Raw genomic sequence first — 24,044 nt, forward strand, 5'->3', positions numbered from 1 at the left:
TCACCTTATTTCCCTGAGCAGAGAGATCAATAACCAAGGAGCAGAGATTTAAAATAATTGATGGAAGGATTATGGAGGAGTTGAGGAGTAACTTTTTCACCCAGAAGCTGGTGAGGGTCTGGAACTCACTGTCTGAAAGGGTGATAGAGGCAGAAACCCTCATCACATTTAAAAAACACTGGGATATGAACTTGAAGGAATAACTTTTCCACATTTAAAATGGGGATGGAATAACTTCTCTATGTTGACTCTGTCCCATCAAACACTCACAGAGAAGGTACAGCACGGGTTAGATACAGAGTCAAGCTCCATCTAAACTGTCCCTGGATGTCCACTGGCAGTGGATGGTTAACCAGTTGTCCACCATAACCTTTCAATTCTGTGTCTTTTGGAATTAAGGGAGTGGATATGAAGTCTGTACCTGGGGAAAGGGCTAGGGTGAGAGAGGGGAGTGGTTTTATTGGGGAATCGGGCATCTCAGGTGGAGGTGAGGGTGGGGTTGAGCAAATCAGGAATGTTGTGGTGAATGGAGGCCCAAAGGCCTAGACAGTTGGGATTTGGAAAGTGCGATTATTAGTGAATTGGGGGATAGTTTTTTCCAGGGACGGATACAGAAGAATGTAGAGCTGGAATGTGGGAGGAGGACGTGGGTGCTGAGTAACACATGGACGTGATCAGAGATGGCCTTCTCTGTGATTGATGCGATGAGAGTAGTGAGACCGGGTGAGACAGCAAAGTCAAGGAGGTGGCCGGGAACCTGTGTTGGGGAAATCACTGAAACTTCGAGGCAGGGCAAGCAAGGAAACTTCTGGAAAGACAATTGTTTCTCATATATAATCTATACTTTGCCAGCATTAATTACTGACACACAAAATACAAATCCTGATCCTGTCAGCTCATTACTGGAATGTTTGGAATTGATCCAATCTGGCTGTGGATGAAAAGAAAGGGCCGGCGCACAAAAAGGCATCAAATTTAGCAGCGATTACATCGAGACAAAGGGTCAAAATTACAGTCACCAAACCCCATCTTGTCCAGCCCCAGTGACCTAATGGGTAAGGCACTGGCCTCCTAAGCCAGGGATTGTGGGTCTGGAGGTCCCAAACATTACAGATGCTAGTCTTAAGCCAATTCAATTCATTCCAGGTGATATCAAGAAATGGCTGAAGGCACTGGATACTGCAAAGGCTATGGGCGCTGACAATATTCCGGCAATAGTACTGAAGACTTGTGCTCCAGAACTTGCCATGCTCCTAGCCAAGCTGTTCCAGTACAGCAGCAACTACCCGGCTGTGTGGAAAATTGCCCAGGTATATCCTGTACACAAAAAGCAGGACAAATCCAATCCAGTCAACTACCTCCCCATCAGTCTACTCTCCATCATTAGCAAAGTGATGGAAGGCATCATCGACAGTGCTATCAAGCAGCACTTGCTTAGCAATAACCTGCTCACTGTTGCCCAGTTTGGGTTCCACCAGGGCCATTCAGCTCCTGACCTCATTACAGCCTTGGTTGAAACATGGAGAAAAGATCTGAACTCCCGAGGTGAGAGTGACTGCCCTTGACATTAAGACAGCCCTAGCAAAACTGGAGTCAATGGAAATCAGGGGAACACTCACCATTGGTTGGAGTCATACCTACCACAAAGGAAGATGGTTGTGGTGGTTGGAGGTCAATCATCTCAGCTCCAGGACATCACTGCAGGAGTTTCTCAGGGTAGTGTCCTTGGCTCAACCTTCGGCTGCTTCATCAAGGACCTTCCTTCCATTATAAGGTCAGAAGTGGGGATGTTTGCCGATGATTGCATGATGTTCAGCACCATTCACGACTCCTCAGATATTGAAGCAGATAATGTCCAAAAGTCATTCCTGTAGATGACGGAGAACCTTTGTCGCCAAAGACTGCACATGTCCAGGACACTGGTCTGTCACATCTGTCGCCTGCTCTAGGATTTGGTGCCATGGGGACATGGAGGGCATCCATTGCCAGTGGCCGTGAAAGTGACTGTGACGCTCAATTTTTATGCAAGTGGCTCCTTTTAGGTCTCCACAGGTGACCTCTGTGGGATATCGCAAGCCTCCATGCACAAATGAGGCCGCAGACGTCATATTCCCAAGGGCACACAACTTTGTGCATATTGCCCAGGATCAGGAAGGCCAGGAAACAATAGCACTCGGATTTGCCCAGATCTCAGGTTTCCCACAGGTGCAGGGTGCCTCGACTGCACTCACGTAGCGCTTAGATCTCTGTGGCAACAAACGGTCAACTACGTTCATCACAAGGCCTTCCATTTGCTGAATGTTCAGCTGGTGTGCAACTTACAGGTCTGCATCTTACAGGTCTGCGCACGGTTTCCAGGGAGTGTGCAGTACTCCGACATTCTCAGTAGGTATCAGAACCCTGACGTCTTCCAGGATCTAGAGTGGCTACAGGGTTGGCTCCTCGGGGACAAGAAGACATGGCTGATGACACCTGTGCGGCAGCCTCAGACTGCAGCAGAGAGAAGGTACAATGAGACACAAGCTACAACTTGCGCCATGGTGGAGCAAACGATCAGAATGTTGAAAATGTGGTTCTGGTGCCTGGACCGGTCTGATGGAGCCCTGCAATGCAGTTCACAGAGGGTGTCACGCATCGTTGTCACCTCCTGCTCCGTTCACAACCTGGAGCTGCAACAAGAAGAGGAGCTGACGGAGGAGGAGATGGAGGAGCTGGAGGTCTCTTCTGCTGAGGAGGATGACGACGGGGATGAGGGTGAGGAGGTCCTCGAAGGCGAGGATGATGGCAATGAGGCCATCGCACTGGCCAGACGAGGCAGGCGTATTCGGGAGGCCCTCATGGCTGCCAGATTCGTGGAGGATGATGACGACGTGCAGTGAGGAGAGACCATAGATCCTCACATTGCATCTGTTTAACTCCTGCCTGGCTGATGGCAGCGCACATACCTTCTGTGATAAGGTTCCTGTCATGGAGATGCAACAGATACCCACAGTCCCTACATTCCAGGAGGATAATGACGACATGCAGTGGGGACACTCCATAGATCTTCACATAGCTTATGTGAATGTCTGACTCCTGTCTGGCTGATGGCATCTTGCGTGCGCTCTGTGAACAGGGTCATATCATGGAGATGCAGCGGGCAAAATTTAACTTTTCCTGACCCTGTGACATCCTTCATAAGCTGAACCCTTCAAGACCACACGGTCACCGGACACAGACGCTGATGAGACGGGGGCCAGCCGCACCTCATTGGTACTGGACGCATACAGAAGAAAGGAGAGAACTCTGTTCCACTGGCCCAGGATATTCTTGCAGCAATGATAAGCCCCACGGAGGTGCAGGCATGACTAACGTGTCCAGTGAGTGTGAAGGCGGACCATCAGTGTGCTGGGAAGATTGCACAAAACACAGGGAAAAGGCCCTGCACTGAAACACCAGACTTTATCTTGTGCAGGGACCAAGATTTCACATCTGAGTGACACGAGCACTGCTCATCAGAACAGGGAGCCATAGGCAAGGAGACATTACAATGATGAACATTATGTACAAGTGATTAACACCGTGCAACCACATCTCCTTAACCTTCCTAACCGTGCTGCTATGTCTTGGTACTCACCTGACATCCACAGCAGAGGTGGAGGCAGCATGTTGACTGCTACACCCTGTCTGTGATTACCTTGAAGGGCGCCCTCTGGAGGGCTGAGACCTGGAGGGCCCCGACCTGCTTTCGAGGTCCTACTATATGGCAGTGGCACCCTCCTTGGCCCGTGGAGCTGGAGCTGCTGGGGTGACAGGAAGATGGAATTCGATTAGACCGGACAATCTCGGAGTCACCTGGATGGGTGGCCCTATGGGGTACACCTGCTGATCCTCCTCCCTATGGGTGCTCAAGGGCCCCTGGCTGACTCCCTGAGGAAAAGGGGCAGTTGGAGTGAGATTGAGCTGCCCTGCACCCCTCTCACATTGACACTGTTGGAGGCCAACTATGGCGTCAACGATGGAGTTCAGCCTGCACAACAGTGCAGGACCAATGTCCTGGACCAAAGTCTCCATGGTAGCCACCATCCTAGCAGTGTTGACCTCGGTGCGTTGGCATGCCGGTGCTATCACCTCAGAGTTTAGGTGGATGGACTCCTCCATTGTGCCTTGCAATCTGAGGAATGCAGCGGACATCTCTTCCTTACGTTCCCAAGCTTGCCTTTGCAGCTCCAGCAACTGAGGTATGACCGAAAACAAAAATAAAAATAAAAATACCTGGAAAAACTCAGCAGGTCTGGCAGCATCTGCGGAGAGGAACACAGTTAACGTTTCGAGTCCGTATGACTCTTAAACAGAACTAAGTAAAAATAGAAAAGAGGTGAAATATAAGCTGGTTGGGGGGGTGGTAGAGCTGGATAGAGGGCCAGTGATAGGTGGAGATAGCCAAAAGATGTCATAGACAAAAGGACAAAGAGGTGTTGAAGGTGGTGATATTATCTAAGGAATGTGCTAATTAAAGGTAAAAAGCAGGACAAGCAAGGTACAGATAGCCCTAGTGGGGGTGGGGTGGGGTGAAGGGAAGGGATTGAAATAGGCTAAAAGGTAGAGATAAAACAATGGATGGAAATACATTTAAAAATAATGGAAATAGGTGGGAAAGGTAAATCTATATAAATTATTGGAAAAAAAAGAGGGTGGGGGGGGAATCGGAAAGGGGGTGGGGATGGAGGAGAGAGTTCATGATCTAAAATTGTTGAACTCAATATTCAGTCCGGAAGGCTGTAAAGTGCCTAGTTGGAAGATGAGATGCTGTTCCTCCAGTTTGCGTTGAGCTTCACTGGAACAATGCAGCAGGCCAAGGACAGACATGTTGGCATGAGAGCAGGGTGGAGTGTTGAAATGGCAAGCGACAGGGAGGTCTGGGTCATGCTTGCAAACAGACCAAAGGTGTTCTGCAAAGCGGTCACCCAGTCTGCATTTGGTCTCTCCAATGTAGAGGAAACCACATTGGGAGCAACGAATGCAGTAGACTAAATTGAGGGAAGTGCAAGTGAAATGCTGCTTCACTTGAAAGGAGTGTTTGGGCCCTTGGATGGTGAGGAGAGGGGAAGTAAAGGGGCAGGTGTTGCACCTTCTGCGGCTGCATGGGAAGGTGCCGTGGGAGGAGGTTGAGGTGTAGGGGGTGATGGAGGAGTGGACCAGGGTGTCCCGGAGGGAACGATCCCTGCGGAATGCCACCAGGGGGGCTGAAGGGAAGATGTGTTTGGTGGTGGCATCATGCTGGAGTTGGCGGAAATGGCGGAGGATGATCCTTTGAATGCGGAGGCTGGTGGGGTGATAAGTGAGGACAAGGGGAACCCTATCATGGTTCTGGGAGGGAGAGGAAGGTGTGAGGGCAGATGCGCGGGAGATGGGCCGGACACGGTTGAGGGCCCTGTCAACCACCGTGGGTGGAAAACCTCGGTTAAGGAAGAAGGAAGACATGTCAGAGGAACTGTTTTTGAAAGTGGCATCATCAGAACAGATGCAACGGAGGCGAAGGAACTGAGAGAATGGGATGGAGTCCTTACAGGAAGCGGGGTGTGAGGAGCTGTAGTCGAGGTAGCAGTGGGAGTCGGTAGGCTTGTAATGAATATTGGTGTACAGTCTATCACCAGAAATTGAGACAGCGAGGTCAAGGAAGGGAAGGGAAGTGTCAGAGATGGACCATGTGAAAATGATGGAGGGGTGGAAATTGGAAGCAAAATTAATACATTTTTCCAGGTCCAGACAAGAGCATGAAGCAGCACCGAAGCAGTCATCGATGTACTGGAGAAAGAGTTGTGGGAGGGGGCCAGAGTAGGACTGGAACAAGGAATGTTCCACATACCCCATAAAGAGACAGGCGTAACTGGGGCCCATGGGAGTACCCATCGCCACACTTTTTATTTGGAGGTGAGAGGAGTTTAAGGAGAAATTGTTCAGTGTGAGAACAAGTTCAGCCAGACAGAGGAGAGTAGTGGTGGATGGGGATTGTTCGGGCCTCTGTTCGAGGAAGAAGCGGAGAGCCATCAGACCATCCCGGTGGGGGATGGAGGTGTAGAGGGATTGGACGTCCATGGTGAAGAGAAGGCGGTTGGGGCCAGGGAACTGGAAATTGTTGATATGATGTAGGGTGTCAGAGGAATCACGGATGTAGGTGGGAAGGGACTGGACAAGGGGAGAGAGAATGGAGTCAAGATAGCAAGAAATGAGTTCCGTGGGGCAGGAACAGGCTGACACGATCGGTCTGCCGAGACAGTCCTGTTTGTGGATTTTGGTTAGGAGGTAGAAGCGGGCCGTCTGAGGTTGGGAGACTATCAGGTTGGAAGCTGTGGAAGGAAGATCTCCAGAGGAGATGAGGTCCTGGGAACAGTGGCTTGATGTTCCGTGGTGGGGTCATGGTCCAGGGGGAGTTAGGAGGAAGTGTCTGCGAGTTGATGCTCAGCCTCTGTGAGGTAGAGGTCAGTGCGCCAGACAACAACAGCACCCCCTTGTCAGCAGGTTTGATGACAATGTCAGGGTTGGACCTGAGAGAACAGAGTGCAGCAAGTTCAGAGAGAGACAGGTTAGAGTGGGTGAGAGGAGCAGAGAAATTGAGAAAACTGATGTCACGCCGACCGTTCTCAATGAAAAGATCAAGAGAAAGTAAGAATCCAGAGGGAGGGGTCCAGGTGGAGGGAGAATATTGGAGGCGGGTAAAAGGATCCGTTGAACGGGAAGAGGACTCCTGCCCAAAGAAGTGAGCACAGAGACGAAGGCGGCGGAAGAAGAGTTCAGCATCGTGCCGAGCTCGAAATTCATTGTGATGAGAGCGTAAGGGTATGAAACTAAGTCCTTTGCTGAGCACTGAAAGTTCAGCATCGGAGAGGGGAAGGTCAGGGGGTATGGTAAATACATGTCCGGGGCTGGGATTGGAAGACGGGATGGGAACAGAGGGACAGGCATGGGTGGAGGGTCCTGGATGGGTGTTGGTGTCGATGAGTTGTTGGAGCTTGCTTTCCTTTGCACCTGAAAGAAAGAGACAAAGTTTCTTGTTGAGCCGTCAGATGAGATGAAGAATAAAATGAAACTGGAGGCACGCATAGCTTAGAAATAGGGTGCGGCGGTGCTGCTGGATGGAGCGGTCGAGTGTTCATATGGCGGCGCATGGCACTGAGTGTGGATCTCAGAATGCAACGAGAACAGCAATCCGAGGAGCGTTGTATGTCCCGGAGATACCTGTAATCCTGGGTGGGTTCGAAACATGAGGGATGGAACTTCAATTGAAATCCACGTGGAGTAAGTCGGAGACGGAGACAGTCACTGAGGAAGGAAATATGGCTGTGAAAGTGGGTTTTAGTAAACACCTTGTCAAACACCAGGAGAGAAATGGAAAGCAATGAAGGTGAACAAGGCAAAAGAGAGATACGGAAATCCTGTCGGAGAGAAGAGCAATACTTCAAGGTAGGCATTCCTTGAAGAGAAGTGGCAGTCAGTTAAACACTAAGATAAAAGCAAAAAACTGCGGATGCTGGAAATCCAAAACAAAAATAAAAATAAAAATTTTTCAGATGCTGCCAGACCTGCTGAGTTTTTCCAGGTATTTTTATTTTTGTTTTGGATTTCCAGCATCCGCAGGTTTTTGCTTTTATCTGAGGTACGACTGAGTCCAGTGGCTCATCATCTGACTCAGACTGAGCAGATTTCTGGCTTCCAGGAGTGCTCCAAGTGCCAGAAACCTGGGAAGTCCCTGCTGCGGGTCAGACAGTGAGATGTGCTCACCAGACTGTGACTCTGAGGCTACTCTAAAGCTTGGTCCCACCGAGGTATGTATCTCTGTGCTGATGGAGGGTGTGGGTGAGCGCTGTGATGAGTCTTTAATGAGGGGTTCATCGGTGTCTTCGGGGCTTGAGTCGAGGGCCTGGGTTGTGGACCTCCTCAGCTGTTTCCCCGATGTGCCTGTGAACGTAAAGAGAGATAATTAGTGAATGGCAATGGCCTGTGAAACAGGACACATCATTCACAGCATGGTTGTCTGATGGACGTTGCACTGCTGGATCCTCACCTGGTTGAAGACTGTCGACCTCATCGTCAGCACAGGAATGGTCCAGATCTTCGCGGCCAGCTGAATGGCTCTGTTTTCAAAGTCTGCAAAGACCTTGATTTCAGGCACTTCTTGGCCAGACTGTGACTTCTCCCTTTTGTTGTGTGCCAGCTTGTCCTGCATGAATACAGATGGAGAAATATAAGTAGGACGCCTGCCAGGTCAAATAAGTATGTTCGGCATGTGTGGGTGGTGAGTGGTGCCATGGATGGGATGAGGACAATGAAGATGTGTTTGAGAGAGTGAATGGTGATGTCCCTTGAACCTTGAACCGACAGTGAGTGGGATCCCTGTGGATATGTGTTGGGTTTGTGAGTGTGTGAGCTGAGAATGACGAAGAGTGACTTACCCTGGCGGAACGGAAATCATTCAGCCTCTTCCTGCACTGGGTGGCTGCCTTCTTTTGCAGGGCTTTGGTGCTGACCACCACTGCCACCACCTCCCATGCAGGATTGGTGACCCTGCTTGCTAGCCTTCGCCCAGAGCCCGGGTAGAGGACATTGTGTCAGGCCTTCACTGAGTCCAGTAGGCTCAGTGGGAAGTGTCGCTAAATCTGGGGCAGCAAGTTTCCTCCCTTTGGCAGCCATCAGTTTGCAGCAGCTTCCTATCCCTTGAAGAGTGCTAGCTCTTTGAAGGGGCGGTCTTTAAATATGGCACCCTGTTTACTGAAGGCCTGAGGTGACAGTGGTTGGGGGAGTTGGAGGTGGCAGGTGAATCAGAGGCTGCCCCGCGAGTGACCTGGTGTATTTCCCGGGAATGCATGATTGATGATGCGGGATTGGGACGATACGGCGTGAAAAGCTGTCTTTGCAGCCAGTGGGTAAAACGTTCCTTTTCTGCCCGCTACTGCACTTAGTACAAATCTGGGGCGATTCCACCCATTGAATATATTCAAGACCGAGATTGATGGATTTCTGGGTGCTGAGGGAATAAGGGATATGGGGATAGGGTGGGAAGATGGGATTGAGGTGGAAGATTAGCCCTGATCATATTGAATAGTGCCGCAGCTAATAGGGGCCAAATGGCCTACTCCTATTTCTTATGTTCATCATATTCTCTGGGTCGTTATAGCTCTTATTTCATTCTTGTGCAGCAAGTCATTGTAACCAACATGATCAATTTAATAAAATAATTTGAGATCATTAACATGCTGGACAGGGTCTATGAAGGTTTGTCTGTACGGACTTCCAGAAGGTAGTTGATCATGTTCTACACAGGAGATTATTCACCAAATTGAACATGCAGGGAATTGGAGGGAACCTTGTGACATGGGTTGATAATTTGTTTGGGAGATAGGAGACAGAGAGTAGGGATAAAGGGAATGTTCTCCGATTGTCAGTATGTGCCCAGTGGTGTTCCCCAGGGATCTCTACTGGAGACTCAGCTTTTCATTATATTGATCAATGACTTTGATGGAGGAACAGGATGGGGTAGTTTACTGATGACATTAAGTTAGGTGACACAGTAAGTAATGAAGATGGGAGTGGAACGTTGCAAAGGGACATTGATAGATTAAGTGAGAGGACCAAACTGCAACAGCTGGAGTTCAGTGTGGAAAAGTGGGAGATCGATATTTTGAACCTCAGAAAGATAAATCAGGGCATTTTCCAAATGATGAGAATCTCGGAACTGTTTCAAGTCCAGTATGTTCCGAAGAAGGGTCATATTGAACTCAAAACGTGAACTCTGATTCTGTCTTCACAGAAGCTGCCAGGCCTGCAGAGTTTTTCTGTTTTTATTTCAGATCTCCAGCAACTGCAATATTTTGCTTTTGTTTATGGTGCTTCAGGAGGTCAGAGGAGTGCGTGAAAGCCTTGTCACAAACAGCACGCCTGAAGGGTTTCTCCCCTGTGAGAATCGGAGGGAGGTCATACTTGAGGAGTCACTCCCCTGTGTGGCTCCTGTTAGCCCAGGAGGCTTGATGAGTTTGTGAAAGCTTTCTCACACAATTCGCATGTGAACAGTTTCTCCCCAGTGTGAATGCGTCAGTGTTTCACGAGTGTCACAAGTGTGACACCTCAGTCACACACCTCACAATTGAATGGTTTCTCCCCTGGTGCATCAGGAAATTGGAGGCCTGGGAGAAAGCCACCTCACAACTGAAGGGTTTTCCCTGTGTGAATGCCCTGGTGTACCAGGAGACATTTTTAGTTCATTAATTCATGGGATATGGGCCTCGTTGGCCAGGCCAGCATTTATTACCCATGCCTAGTTGCCCGAGTTCAGAGGGCATTTAAGAGTGCTGTGGGTCTGGAGTCACATGTAGGCCAGAACAGGAGGTAAGGACAGCAATTTCTTTCCCTAAAGGATATTAGTGAACCAGATGGGTTTTTACAACAATCCCATGGTTCCATGGTCATCATTAGACCAATTTTTACTGAATTAAAACTCGAACATCTGCCATGGCAGGATTTGAACCTGGGTCCCTGAATTACTACTCCAGCAACAATACCATTACACCATCGCCTCCCCTTATCGATGTTACAAAAGGTTTATCACAAGCCTCTCACTTGAAGGGTTTCCCCCTTATATGGATTGTCTGATGGATCACGAGGCTTGTTAACTGCGTAAGTTATGTCACAAACCTCACACGCAAATGGTTTCACACGTGTGAATACGTTGGTGTCTGCGGAAGTGAGATGAGCACAAGAACAATTTGTTGCACACCTCACACTTGAACAGTTTCTCTTCCATGTAGCTGTCCTTTTATTCACAGTTGTACAACAAATGCACCTTGCTGTTTAGGAAATCTTATGAGCCCGTGGAGTCCCCTTACACACCTCACACTTGAACAGCCTCTCATCTGTAGGAATGATTCAGTAATTCATGAGGTTCAATGAGGCTCTCACCGCACTTGGAGCCACTTATTCCCAGCCTCACCCTGACCGATCACACACAGCCGAACCTTCGGAAAGATTGGTTCTGACAGAAGGTTCCACACCACTGACTAGTTTCAGATCTGATGATATGTCAAAGCTCCGCTGACCCAACCGATTTCCAGGTGATTATTTCACTGTCCAACCTTCTCTGTGTTGAGCAATGCTGTGAAGGGGCTGGATGTCTTCCCACAGTTGTGCAGTTGTTCTTTGGTGATGGTTAGGATTTATCTGCGGTGTCTATCCTCTCTCTATTCTCTGGTGTAGTATGGTTCTATAAAACAGAAAAAGGAAACATGATTTCCTCCAACTCCCTCTCCTCCTTTGCTGAAGGGGCTGACTCCTCAGTTAGAGACTGTTCCACAGTGAGTGCCAGGCTGCTATTCCCCTGTGTGGGGGATCAGGTGCAAGACCTTTCTTTTTCCTCACTTGACTGTCACACACCCTCTGTTTCCAGCAGGGACACTGGATAGTGACCAGACAACATGGCTACTTTCTTTCCTCCACCCAGCCCCCCAACTTCCCAGGCACTGTGAGGACAATGGAAAAGACAGTCGGGCGGAGTGTAAAACGGGCTATCAATTCACTATGAGCATTAAAAGACATTTCAATAAACGTGTCCCCAGGTATGGCAGCCGAATTGCTCTGGAGGTTTCAGAGATGGGGAGGGGCAAGACATGGAGGGATTTGCAAACAAGGATGCGAATTTTAAAATCGAGGTGTTGCTTGACCAGGAGACAGTGTCGGTCAGTGAGCACAGGGGTGATTGGTGAATGGGTCTTGGTGTCAGTTTTGGAGGAGCTCAGGTTTACAGTGCAAGATGTGAGAGCAGCCAGGAGAGCACTGGAATAGTTGATTCTAGAGCCTACAAAGGTCTTGATGAGGGTTTCAGCAACAGATGAGCTGAGACAGGGCGTCACTGGTCTCTCCTGTGAGTGGAGCTTGCAACTCTTGCGCATAGCAGTGTCCCTATTCCTGACCAACATAGGGAAATGACAGTGAGAGCCAGGGATGGTAACGGAGAACCCTTCACAGAATCATACAGAATCATAGAATAGTACGGCACTAAAAGAGTACTGCACTGTCAGAGGTGCTGTCTTTCAGATGAGATCTCAACCAAGGCCCCTGCTGCTCTTTCTGAGCTGGGTGTAAAAGATCCCATGGCACTATTTTGAAGAACAGGGGAGTTGTCCCTGGGGAGGGGGGTGGGGGGGGGAAGAGTGGGGGGGGAAGGGGGGAGGGGGAGGGGGAGTGGGACTTGGAGGGATTTGAAAAAACAGGAAACATCCAGATCCCAACACACAGACAGAACTGACCATTCACAGTCCACAGGATAATAACCAGCTCCCAACACACACACACATCTCTCACAGCCAATCCAAATATTTCTGGAGCAACATGAGTTTCCTGAAGCTTGAGAAACTGACAAGTGAAACGGAGGCGACTTTGAGCAGCAGATCAGGTGGGGATTTAAACTTGTCATTATCCCATTTGAATAAAACCTCACTTATTGCAGCTGCTGTCTCAGTTCCCCCGGTAAATGTTTGACAGAGATTTCTAGTATGGGAAAAGCATTCTTCATCCTCAGAGGCTTTCAAACTGACAACATCAGTGTGGGATGTGTAGCCTTGGATGTGTTTGACAGAAGATCAGAAGAGGAAGACCCACAGCATCCAAGGCAGTGTTGATGAGCAGTGGCGGAATCAGCACATGCACAGGAGAGACAGGGGGCCACAGGAGAGAGGGGTCACAGGAGAATGGGCATGGGAGGGAGAAACAAAGAATAGAGAGCGGGAGTGGAGATTGAGTCAGTGCTTGGGTAGTGAGTCTGGGACTCGGGGATTGACTCTGTGTTCGGAGAGTAACACTGTGACCTAGGGAAATTACTCTGTGCTTGGGGAGTGACTCAGAGATTGACCTCAGGGTGAGCAAATGCTGATAAAATCAAATAACATACCTTGACTGTGGGACTTGGGAAGGGGATGGTGTTGGCTGCTGGAATGAAAAAAGGAAGATCCAACCGAGTCTCTGATGAAAGGTTATCTCGAGCTGAAATGTTAACAATTTCTCTTCACAGATGCTGCCCGACCTGCTGAGTATTTCCAACATTTTATGTTTTGATTCCAATTTTTAAAGCACAGACACAGACCATTCGGCTCAACTGTTTTCTACTGGTACTTATGCTTCACATGAGCTTTCTCCCTACCTATTTTATCTCAGCCTATTCCTATTCCTTTCTCCCTCATGTATTTACCTGACTTCCCATCAATTACATCAAAACTATTTGGCTCAACCATTCCCTGCAATAGCAAGTTCCACATTCTAATCATTCTCTTGGGAAAGAAGTTTCTCCTGAATTCCTCATCGGATTTATTATTGACCATCTTATATTTCTGGCCTAAGATAAAAGCAAAAAACTGTGGATGCTGGAAATCCAAAACAAAAACACCTGGAAAAACTCAGCAGGTCTGGCAGCATCTGCGGAGAGGAACATAGTTAACATTTCGAGTCCGAATGACCCTTCAACAGAACTAAGTAAAAATAGAAGAGGTGAAATATAAGCTGGTTTAAGGGGGAGGTGGGACAAGTAGAGCTGGACCGCTGGCCCTCTATCCAGCTCTACTCCCCCCAACCCCACCCCCCCAAAACCAGTTTACATTTCACCTCTCTTCTATTTTTACTTAGTTCTATTGAAGGGTCATTCGGACTCGAAATGTTAACTGTATTCCTCTCCGCAGATGCTGCCAGACCTGCTGAGTTTTTCCAGGTATTTTTGTTTTTGTTTTAAATTTCTGGCCCCTAGTTTTGGACTCCCCCACACAAGTGGAAACAACTTCTCTCTATTTATTCCACGAAATTTTAAATTTATAATTCATCATTTTAAAGCTTTCTATTGTGTCACCCCTCAGCCTTCTCTTTTCTAGAGAAAAGAGCCTGTTCAGTCTTCCCTGATAGTTACAATCTCTCAATTCTCAGTATCATCCTTAGAAATGTGTTTTGCATCATCTCCAGTTCCTTTATGTCCTTTTTCAGTCTAGAGATCAAAACTGTGTACAGCTCTCCAAGTGTGGTCTAACCAAGGTTCTATACAAGTTCAACATAACTTCTCTGCATTTCAATTCTATTCCTCGAAAAATGGACCCCGGTGATAATGTTTGATTTTTTTAATGACCTTGTTGACCTGTCTTGCTACTTTTAATGATTGATGAATCTGTAGCTCTGCCCTTGCACAACTTGTAAATATGACCCTTGGTCCTCCTTAGCCTATCCAGTTCAAATAATTTGTCCACATGAAGTCATGAACACAAACTGTTGTTATTTTAAAACTTCCATCAAATCCATACTCTACACTTCTCTAAAGTGCACACACTCAGCTCTTCAAATACAATGGCAAAAAACTGTGAATGGTGGAAATCTGATATATATTCAGAAAAAGCTGGAAATACTCAGGTCAGGCAACATTTGTGGAGAGAGAAGCAACCTCTCTGCAGCCTTTGACATGCCATACCACACTATCCTCCTCCTCAAACTCTTCTCCGTTGTCCAGTGAGTGGGACTGCTATCACTTGGCCCCCTTTTGCCTCTTCAGTTGTAGCCAGAGAATCTCCTGCAATGTTTAATCTTCCCACCCCCATCGCTCTGGAGTCCGACCAAGGATCTATCCTCAGCCCCCACCTATTTCTCATCCACACGCTGCCCCTGTGTAAAACCATCTGAAGACCTGATGTCAGATTCACAGAGGGTCTCTTACAATCTATCCCATTGTAAGTCAAGTCAGAAAGAAATGCCACTCACGAGACAAAACAGAAGACTAGTAGTAAAGGAATGGCGAGCTGACAGCTTCAAGAGGGAGAGAAACCATTTGAGGACCGGGCCATTGAGTGGAGCACCTTAGATCTACAATCTTAACTGGGGCAGGGGCTAAATGGAGGACAGGACTTTCAGCACCAGTAAGGGAGGTGGAGTCAAAACTGGGACAGTCAAACTTTTATACTTTTACTCCACAGTCTGGAAAAAACAGTCTCTCACCAGTCACAGAAAACCAATGTAGAATGTAGTCACATGTTATCCATTTAACCATGTTGATGGGTGTCTGGTGTCTGAGATGGGGCAGGGGGTGATGGAGGGGAGGATGGGGAGGGTGAAGGAGGGGGGATGAGGGTGAAGTGGGGGGGATGGAGGTGAAGTAGGGGGGATTGGGGGTGAAGGAGGGTTGATAGGAGATGAAGGAACATTGGAACAAGAGTAGGCCATTAAGCCCGTTGAGCCTGCTCCACCATTCAATTAGATCATGACTGATCATCAACTCAATGCCACTTTCCCAGACTAGTTCCATATCCCTTGATGTCACTGGTCTCCAGAAATCTATCGATCTCTGTCTTGAACATGCTCAATGGTTGAGCTTCCACAGCCCTCAAGGATAGCAAATGCCAAAGATTTACCACCCTCTGAGTGAAGAAAGTCCTCCTCATCTCAGTCTTAAATGGCTTATCCCTTATTCTGAGATTATGTCGACTAGTTTTAGACTCTCCAGCCAGGGCAAACTTTTTATCTACGTGCACCCTGTGAGAATTTTGTAAGTTCCAATGAGGTCACCCCTCATTCTTCAAAACTCTAGGGAATACAGACCCAGTCTCCTCAATTTCTCTTCATAAGACAATCCTGCCATCCCAGGGATTAATCTGGTGAGCATCTGTTGCACTCCTTCTATGGCAAGTCTATCCTTCCTTAGATAAGGGAACCAAAACTGTGCACAATACTCCAGGTGAGGTCTCAACAAGGCCCTGTAATTGCAGCAAGACATCTTTGCTTCTGTACACAAATCCCCTTGCGACGAAGGACAATTTACCATTTGCCTTCCGAATTGCTTGCTGCACCTGCATGCTAGTTTCTAGTGGTTCATAAACAAGGACATCCTTTGGATATCCACACTTCCCAACCTCTTACCATTTAAGAAATATTCTGCCTTTCTGTTATTTCAAAGTGAAAAACTTCACACTATTCACATTATATTCCATCTGCCATGTTCTAGCCCATTCACTTAGCCTGTCAAAGTCCTCTTGAAGCCTCCTTGCATCCTCCTCACAGCTTATGTTCCCAACCAGTTTGGTGTCATCAGGAAATTTGGAAATATTACAATTGATCCCTACATCCAAATCATTTGTACAGATTGTAAACAGCCGTGCCCCAGCACTGATCCTTGCTGTACCCAACTAGTAACAGCCTGCCATCCTGAGAATGATCTGTTTATTCCTACTCTCTGCTTTCTGTCTGTTAACCGATTCCCAATCCATGCTGGTATATTTCCCCAAACCCAAAATTTTTAAAAATTGTATTTACTAACTTGTGTGGGATCTTACCAAAAGCCTTCCGAAAATCCAAATACACCACATCCACTGGTTCCCCTTTATCTATGATACAAGTCATATCCTCAAAAAACTCTCAAGTTTGTCAAACATGATTTCCCTTTCATAAATCCACGTTGACTCTGCCCGATTTTACCAATCTTGTATAAATGTTCAGCTATCACATCCTTGATAATACGTTTTAACATTGTCCCTACTACTGACATCAAACTAACAGGTCTGTAGTTCTCCATTGTTCCTCTTCCTTCTTGACTAATGGGATTACATTTGCTACTTTCCAGACTGCAGGAATCTTTCCAGAATCCATTGAATTTTGAAAGATAACCAGCAATGCATCCACTATCTCTCGTAGCCCCTCCTTCAACACTCTGAGATGAAGCTAATCTGGTCCAGGGGATTTATCAGCCTTCAATCCAAGGAGGGGGATGGTAGGTGAAAGATGGGATGATGAGAGGTGAAGATGGGGGGGTGAAGGAGGAGGGAATGGGGGTGAAGGGGGGCGGGTGGGGGGTGAAGGAGGGGGAGATGGTGGTGAAAGAAGAGGGAATGGGGTGAAGGGGGGGAGGGGGGTGAAGGAGGGGGGATGGAGGGGGAGATGGGTGGGTGAAGGAGGAGGGAATGGGGGGTGAAGAAGGGGGAGATGGGGTGAAGGAGGGGGAGATGGGGGTGAAAGAAGAGGGAATGGGGGTGAAGGGGGGGTGGGGGGTGAAGGAGGGGGGATGGAGGGGGAGATGGGTGGGTGAAGGAGGAAGGAATGGGGGGTAAAGAAGGGAGATGGGGTGAAGGATGGGGAGATGGAGGGAGAATGGGGCAATGAAGAGGGGGGAGATGGGGGTTGAAGAAGAGGGGATGAAGGGGATGGGGTGAAGGAGGGGAATGGGGCTGCGATCCTGGGACTGGGATTTACAGGTGCGCACCTCCAATGCCAACCCCACCCACATGACGGCTGCTCGGGCTCGCGCTGTCTCAAATTCGAACTCTTGAACGCTGGGCATCAACCGCTGCTGCGCGCGTCAGAACTACAACTCCCATCAGATATCTCGGGCGTAAAAACAAAAAACTACTGCGGATGCTGGAAATCCAAAACAAAAACAAAATTACCTGGAAAAACTCAGCAGGTCTGGCAGCATCGGCGGAGAAGAAAAGAGTTGACATTTCGAGTCCTCATGACCCTTCAGCAGACCCTTCAGATATCTCGGGCGTGTTCGCCAAGATTGTCTTGCCGCTTTGCACTGCGCAAGCGCGCGGACCACGTGCAGCATGGGTAATGTAGTTCGCATTGGGTGAGAGTCTCCGCATGCGCCTTGGGGACACAAGGCGCATGCGGAGAACCGGGAGGAGCCGTGAATCAGTGATGTCCCGCCCCCCCAGGGCTGATTGGATGAGCCGAGTGACGACAGGTTGATTGTAGGAGGGATTTCAATGTATTCCTGCCCTTGTTGAGAGACGTCAATCAGAGAGCCTGCCACCCATTCCCTGCTCCGCCTCTTCTGCAGCTGGTTCACGTCCTGTCGAGATCGAAAACCAAGTGAGGAGACGGAGGGTGAATGAGCAAAGTTTATACAGATTGTATCCCATAATATCCACACTAATGTTCAGGACTGAATATCCAGTGAGTGAAGGAGCAGAGATCACCTTAATCTTTTTGACACAATCCGAAGATTGTCCAGATCTATCTAATTTTCTTCTGCTTCTTGGACTTTGTAGTGATTGTTTATCATCCCTTCAGAGGGCAGTTAAGAGTCAATCATTCATGTGTGGGACTGGAGTCACATGTAGCCCAGACCAGGCAGTTGTTGCAGTTGAACAATATTTGGTGTTTAGGACAACTGGAAAGTTTTCATCTTTTTATTTTGATTCTATTGCACAAACTTCAAAATTTATTTACTCTGAGGACAAAACTGGTCCTCGCAAACTCATAGTGAATTGATAGCCTGTTTTACTCCTCCTTGTCTCTTTTCCATTGCTCTCACGGTGCCTGGGAGGATGGGGGTCTGGGTGGAGGAAAGAAAGTAGCCACATTTTCTGCTTCTGGTCATTATCCAGTGTCCCTGCTGGACAGAAGGCGTGAGACAGTCAAGTGAGGAAAAAGAAAGGGCTTGCATCTGATCCCCCACACAGGGGAATAGCAGACTGGCACTCACTGTGGAACAGTCTCTAACTGAGGAGTCAGCCCCTTCAGCAAAGGAGGAGAGTGGGGTGTGCAATAAATGATTCTCATATTCATCAACCCTCCATGTACACCAACGCATTCACACAAAGGAGAAACCATTCACGTGCGAGGTGTGCAACAAATTCTCACATTCATCGACCCTCCGTGTACAGCAATGCATTCACACGGCGGAGAAACTATTCATGTGCAAGGCGTGCAACAAATCACTCTCACAGTCATTGACCCTGCGTGAACATCAATGCATTCACACAGGGAGAGGCCATTCATTTGTGAGTTGTGTGACAAATCATTCTCTGCTTCATCGAACATCCGTCTAACCAACGCGTGCACGCAGGGGAGAAACCATTCATGTGCAGTGTGTGCGCCAAATCATTCTCATGTTTATTGTACCTCCGCTCACACCGAAGTATGCACACAGTGGAAAAACTATTCAGACATGAGGTGTGTGACAAAGCCTTCACACGGTCATCAAACGTCCTGGCCCATCAGACAATCCACACCGGGGAGAAACCCTTCAAGTGTGAGGTTTGTGATAAAGCTTTTCTGATATCTACAACCCTTCTGAGACACCAGAGGATTCACACTGGGGAAAATCCGTTCAGGTGTGAGGTTTGTGAGATGGCTTTCACCCAATCCTCTGATCTCCTGAGGCACCAGAGGATTCACACGCAGAAGAAGCTGTTCCAGTGTGAGGTGTGTAATCAAGGCTTTGAACGATCATTGAGTTTGGTGAGTCACTGGTACATTAACACAGGGGAGTAACTATTTACATATGAGGCGTGCGACAAATCATTCATTCAACCTCTACATGGGGAGAAAGCTTTCAGTTGTGAGGTTTGCGATAAAGCTTTCATATTGTCTTTATTATGTGGGACACCAGAGGATTCACACAGGGAGAAATTCATCCAATGTGACAAGGTTTTCCGCAGTTGGCTATCTCCTGATCCATTAATGCACTCACACAGGAGACAGAAACCCTATGAGTGTGAACTCTGTAATAAAGCCTTCACACAGTTGTCGGACCTCCTGGAACATCAGGCGAATCCTCACAGGAGGCAAATCCTTCCAGCGTGACGTACCAGGATTGTTTCACCTACTCCTCCTTTCTCGACATAAACCAACATCTCCTCACGGACTTGGAGCCGGGTCACCTGCTTCCGTTACACTGAGAGTTGTCTGCATTGTTTACCCTCCAGTGCTCGCACAAGGGAGCTGTCGATCTAAAGCACTGTCTCAGCAGTGACTGTCTGTAACTCTCCCACCATCAGTCCAATTGTTTCAAGATTGCCAATTTAACCCCTTTGCCCAGATCGTCAAACATCAGCAAAAGAAGACATCAATATGCATAGAAGCTCCTGTATAAACTCAGCATCCTTTCAGTACAGCATCAGGTACAAGTCATTCACTGACTCTCACTCTGACCAAGAAGGCAATGAGTGGTTAGAAAGACTTCAGCTTATGATCTACCAGCACATGCACCCAGAGAGGAACCATTCCTTGGGTAGCAATGGAGGGACTTCAGTTAGCCTTAGCATCTCTGGTCTATGGAGAGGAAGAAGCAGCCAGGAATCCTGTTCCTCATCAGTGACCCCAGCTGGGAAGTCAGGGGGAGGGCAGGATGTGTCTCGGCTGTGACAGTCTCCATTGTCTCACAACATTCACTGTCTGGATGGCCACTCGAACAGAGCACTAGAGGCCAATCAATGTCCACAGTCTGTACTCCAGGTCAGTACCTTGAGGATTGGAGGCAACGTGAGAAGTCAACAGCTTGTGTTTATAGAGCACTTTAACATAGTGAAACATCCCAAAGTGTTTCATAGGGACATAATCAGAGAAAAACTAACACTGAGACTAAGAAGGAGCTATTAGGAGGGGATGACCAAAAATATGGTCAAAGAGGTGGGATTTAAGGAGGGCCTTAAAGGAGGGAAGAGAGATAAAGATGCAGAGAGGTTTAAGAAGGAAATTCATGGGCATGAAGCCTGGATGACACGGGGGACTATGGTCAGGTGAAGGGAGTGGGGTTGGGAGGATGGACTAAAGGCCATAATTGGGGAACGCAGAAATCTCGGAGAGAGATGGGGCTCGAGGTGACAAAGATAGGGAGAGCGTGAGGCTATTGGTACTTGAATGTGAGAACTTTAAGTTGGAGGCACTGGGGGACTGGGAACCAGTGTAGGTCAGCGAGCTCAGGGGTAATAGGTGTGTGAATTAGGATAGAGACCACAGAGTTTTAGCTGACCTGTTTACTTTTTATTGACCTTGTTTCTCTCTAACTACTCTATCAACTTGTTTAATCAACGTAAACACCTCAATTAGATTATCCCTTAATTTTCTACATTGAAGGGAATACAAGCTCAGTCTGTGCAACCTATCCTCATAATTTAACCCTTTTAGCCCCAGGAACATTCTGGTGAATCTACGCTGCTCTCCCTCCAAGGCCAATATATCCTTCCTGAGGTGCGGTGCCCAGAACTGAACACAGTTCTCCAGATAGGGTCTAAACAGAGCTCTGTACAGCTGGAACATAACTTCCACAAGGACACAGTTGGTTTTGGGGAGGAGAAATTGTGGGTTATCTTTTCTCTTTAGGGTGGTCCTGGAGTAATGAGCAGTTTTGGCAGAGGAAAGCAGGACCACTAGTGCTTGATGTGGTCCAGTCAGATCTGGCGATGGATGGCTAAACCAGTTGTCCACCAGATACACTCAAATGTTCACCCCTTTGACTTGAGAAGTAGGGAGATGGAGCAGGAAGGAAGAGAGTAAAAGTAATTTTGGGAACAAGGATGTAGAAGGTGGATATGAGGGAGTGGTTAAACCAGTTTGATGGTGACAGAAGCATTGTGGTGAATGGAGGGCCAAAAGACAGAGAGTTTGGAATTAGTTTTGACTTTGTATGTCTGTGTTAGTAAAGTGAGCCAGCTCTCAGGAGTGGTTATGGGGTAGAATCGGACCCTGCTTTAGTTGGTGATGTGAATTATAGACAGATCCTCTTCAGGTGACGGGTGTTTGACTGTTGATTCAAAGTTGATGTAAGCTGAATATTGTTTTGTTGTTTGTCTGCTGTTTTATCAATCTTCTGTATAGATTTATAAATCACAATACATCCATTCTTTTTGCCTCACCCAAACTACCTGATTTGTCAGCATGGTATGTTCCTATTCACTGAAACACTCCGGATCCTATAGTAAGAGTCCAATTCACAATATATTGGTCAATGTCACTGTGGGCTGGTATACTTTCTCCATTATTGGGTTTATAATTTCCAGTTCACAGGAAGCAGAACATTTCCCTAAGAAAGAAAGACTTGCATTTATATATCAACTTTCATAAACTCAGGGTGTCCAAGAGCACTTTACGCCCAATGAAGTGCTTTTTGAAGTGTAGCCACTGTTGTAATATAAGAAACATGGCAGCTAGTTTGCACACAGCAAGCTCCCACAAACAGCAATGTGATAATGACCAGATCATCTGTTTTTGTGACATTGATTCCAGGATCCATATTGGCCAGGACATCAAAACTCCCCTGCTCCTCTACAACGTAGTGTCATGGGATGTTTTACATGCACCTGAGAGGTGACTCAACTGAAAGATGGTCCCTCTGACAGTGCAGCACTCCCTCAGTACTGCACTGGGGTGTTAGCCACAGTGCTCAAGTCTCTGGAGCGAGACTTGAACCCACAACCTTCTGACTCAGAGACGAGAGTGCTCACTAAGCCACAGCTGACAATAACTTATTATTATAATATTTCTGTTGCATTAGATTCAGTCTCCAAGTGGTTAAGTCCCAAGGCTGTGTACAGAATGCTTTTCCCCCTGTAAACTGGCAGCCTGAAAGTTTGATTTAATTTAAAGTTGTAACTAGTTAGAGTTGCAGGTGTCAGTGTTGTCTTTGTGTCTGGGTTCCTGAAGCTGTGAAAGGTGGTAAAGTCCCTGGTGTCAGGAGAAGTGAAACTGATGGAGAAAAGTGAGTAGACTCCAGGAGTGAGGAACACCCTACAGACTCGGTACTGATAGAGGATCCCCACAGCAAGCAAAAACCCAAACATCTTAAATCCCATTGACTCAAATAGAGCCACACTCCAGAACAACCATCTTCTTCTTGAGTTCTCTGCCCAAAGGCAGGTCCGACCCACATTACAAGCTCCACCAAGGAAGGCAAGGAGCAGATCCCGAATCCATCACAGCCGGAACAGGGATCGAACTCCGTAGTGTTGACACCAATCTGATCCACACCCACCCAACTGAGCCCAACAGGCCTCTCAACGAGTCTGAGTTGCCGGGGCAATGTCCACGGTTACATGTATATTGTAATCTGGAGCTATGGATAGTGATGGTAGAGGCTCCAATTTTTTTCCATCAATGGCCGACCAGGTATCTCTCCCTCCTGCCACTGGCCTGTGTTAGAAGGATTTACAAGTTCATTTTCAACCTGTTGGCCATGTTATGAACACACCTTCCTTGGCCATGAAGTCTTGGAGTGGGGCTTGAACCCAGAGCTTCTGGTTCAGAGGCAGGAACACTACCCACTACACCTCAAGATCTCCATTCAATAACCATCTAGTGTCTGAAATTCCTTGGTTTTCTTCAGTGATATTCACAGTCACTCCCCCAGTAACAGAGTCAATCTCCAGGTCACATCCACTCCCCCAGTCACGGAGTCAATATCTGAGTCACAGTCACTCCCCCAGTCAGACTGAATCTCTGAGTCACTGTCACTCCCCCAGTCACAGAGTCAGTCTCTCCGCAAGCAGTCACTCCCCAAGTCACTTCTGCAGTCTCAGTGTGATGCCCTGTGTCCCTCTCTCTCCTGAACCCCTCTCTCTGTACCCGCTCTTCCCTGTGCTCCGAGACATTTGTAGCAGGTTCCCTTCCCCGAACAACAATATTTGCATTTTTAGGACAATGTGAAATCTTTCATGTTTCTAATTTAATTCTGTTCAGCAAATTTCATTTGTGAAAATCATTTCGCTACATGGAGTGGGTGAGGTAAGTAGAATAGATGCCTTTAAGGGGAAGCTATACCTGAGGGAGAAAGGAACAGAAGGATATGCTGTCATGAAACTAACATATTTTTTCATTATATTTTTTGGTTTATTGTAAAGTAGGTTTATGGGTGTGTGTGTAGATGGTTCTGTCTGTGTGATTTAATTGAATTAGTGTCAGATAGACTGCAAGCTTGAAATTATCACAAGAGGTTTGGGGCAAAAGGCATTTGAAACGCTAATGAGTGAACATGGATGAGGGCTTAGCATGTAGGGTGTGAAGGAAATTTTCATTTTTAGATAAGTGAGGGGGTTGTTTGGGTTTCAAAGGGATGATAAGGTGTTTACAACTAACAAGATAAGCAATGCCAAGCAGTATGTTTATTGTTCCCAAAGGTACTGATCATATTGGCAACATGAAAGATTTTTATATTCTGGTAAAAGTAAATTTCCAAAGACATATAGAACAATAGAATTTGCAGATTAAAGAGAGAGGGAAACATATATAAAGGATGGAAGGTGATGTTGGGGAGATCTAAAAGGACTGTGTGAAACAGCCTT

General features: G+C 47.4%; 5 protein-coding genes across 7 annotated transcripts in view; 4 read left to right on the forward strand and 1 right to left on the reverse strand.

The window, feature by feature from the left end:
- Nucleotides 1-24,044, forward strand: part of LOC144695249 (uncharacterized) — a 219,059-nt gene that overhangs the window by 37,258 nt on the left and 157,757 nt on the right. The gene's annotated exons all lie outside the window — the stretch shown is intronic.
- The window catches only part of LOC144695267 (uncharacterized), a 556,511-nt gene that overhangs the window by 37,255 nt on the left and 495,212 nt on the right, over nt 1-24,044 (forward strand). The window lies entirely within an intron of this gene.
- The window catches only part of LOC144695193 (uncharacterized), a 158,212-nt gene that overhangs the window by 37,250 nt on the left and 96,918 nt on the right, over nt 1-24,044 (forward strand). The gene's annotated exons all lie outside the window — the stretch shown is intronic.
- The window catches only part of LOC144695233 (uncharacterized), a 313,865-nt gene that overhangs the window by 5,552 nt on the left and 284,269 nt on the right, over nt 1-24,044 (reverse strand). The gene's annotated exons all lie outside the window — the stretch shown is intronic.
- LOC144695460 (uncharacterized) lies at nt 72-19,260 on the forward strand. Its single transcript, XM_078566345.1, has 4 exons — nt 72-110; nt 2,622-2,754; nt 18,547-18,732; nt 18,815-19,260. Exons 1-4 carry the CDS (start codon nt 72-74, stop codon nt 19,258-19,260), a joined length of 804 nt encoding a protein of 267 aa, XP_078422471.1.

The sequence above is a fragment of the Cetorhinus maximus genome, chromosome 21 (genome assembly GCF_964194155.1).
Source record: "Cetorhinus maximus chromosome 21, sCetMax3.hap1.1, whole genome shotgun sequence".
NCBI classification, from domain to species: domain Eukaryota; kingdom Metazoa; phylum Chordata; class Chondrichthyes; order Lamniformes; family Cetorhinidae; genus Cetorhinus; species Cetorhinus maximus.

Bases quoted from the DNA above. Each gene is read 5' to 3' on its own strand.
- LOC144695460 (XM_078566345.1), top strand. From the start codon at position 72: ATGGAGGAGTTGAGGAGTAACTTTTTCACCCAGAAGCTG. The intron at 111-2,621 runs GTGAGGGTCTGG...TGCAGTTCACAG, and splicing joins ACTTTTTCACCCAGAAGCTG to AGGGTGTCACGCATCGTTGT. The intron at 18,733-18,814 runs ATCAATGCATTC...AACATCCGTCTA, and splicing joins GTCATTGACCCTGCGTGAAC to ACCAACGCGTGCACGCAGGG.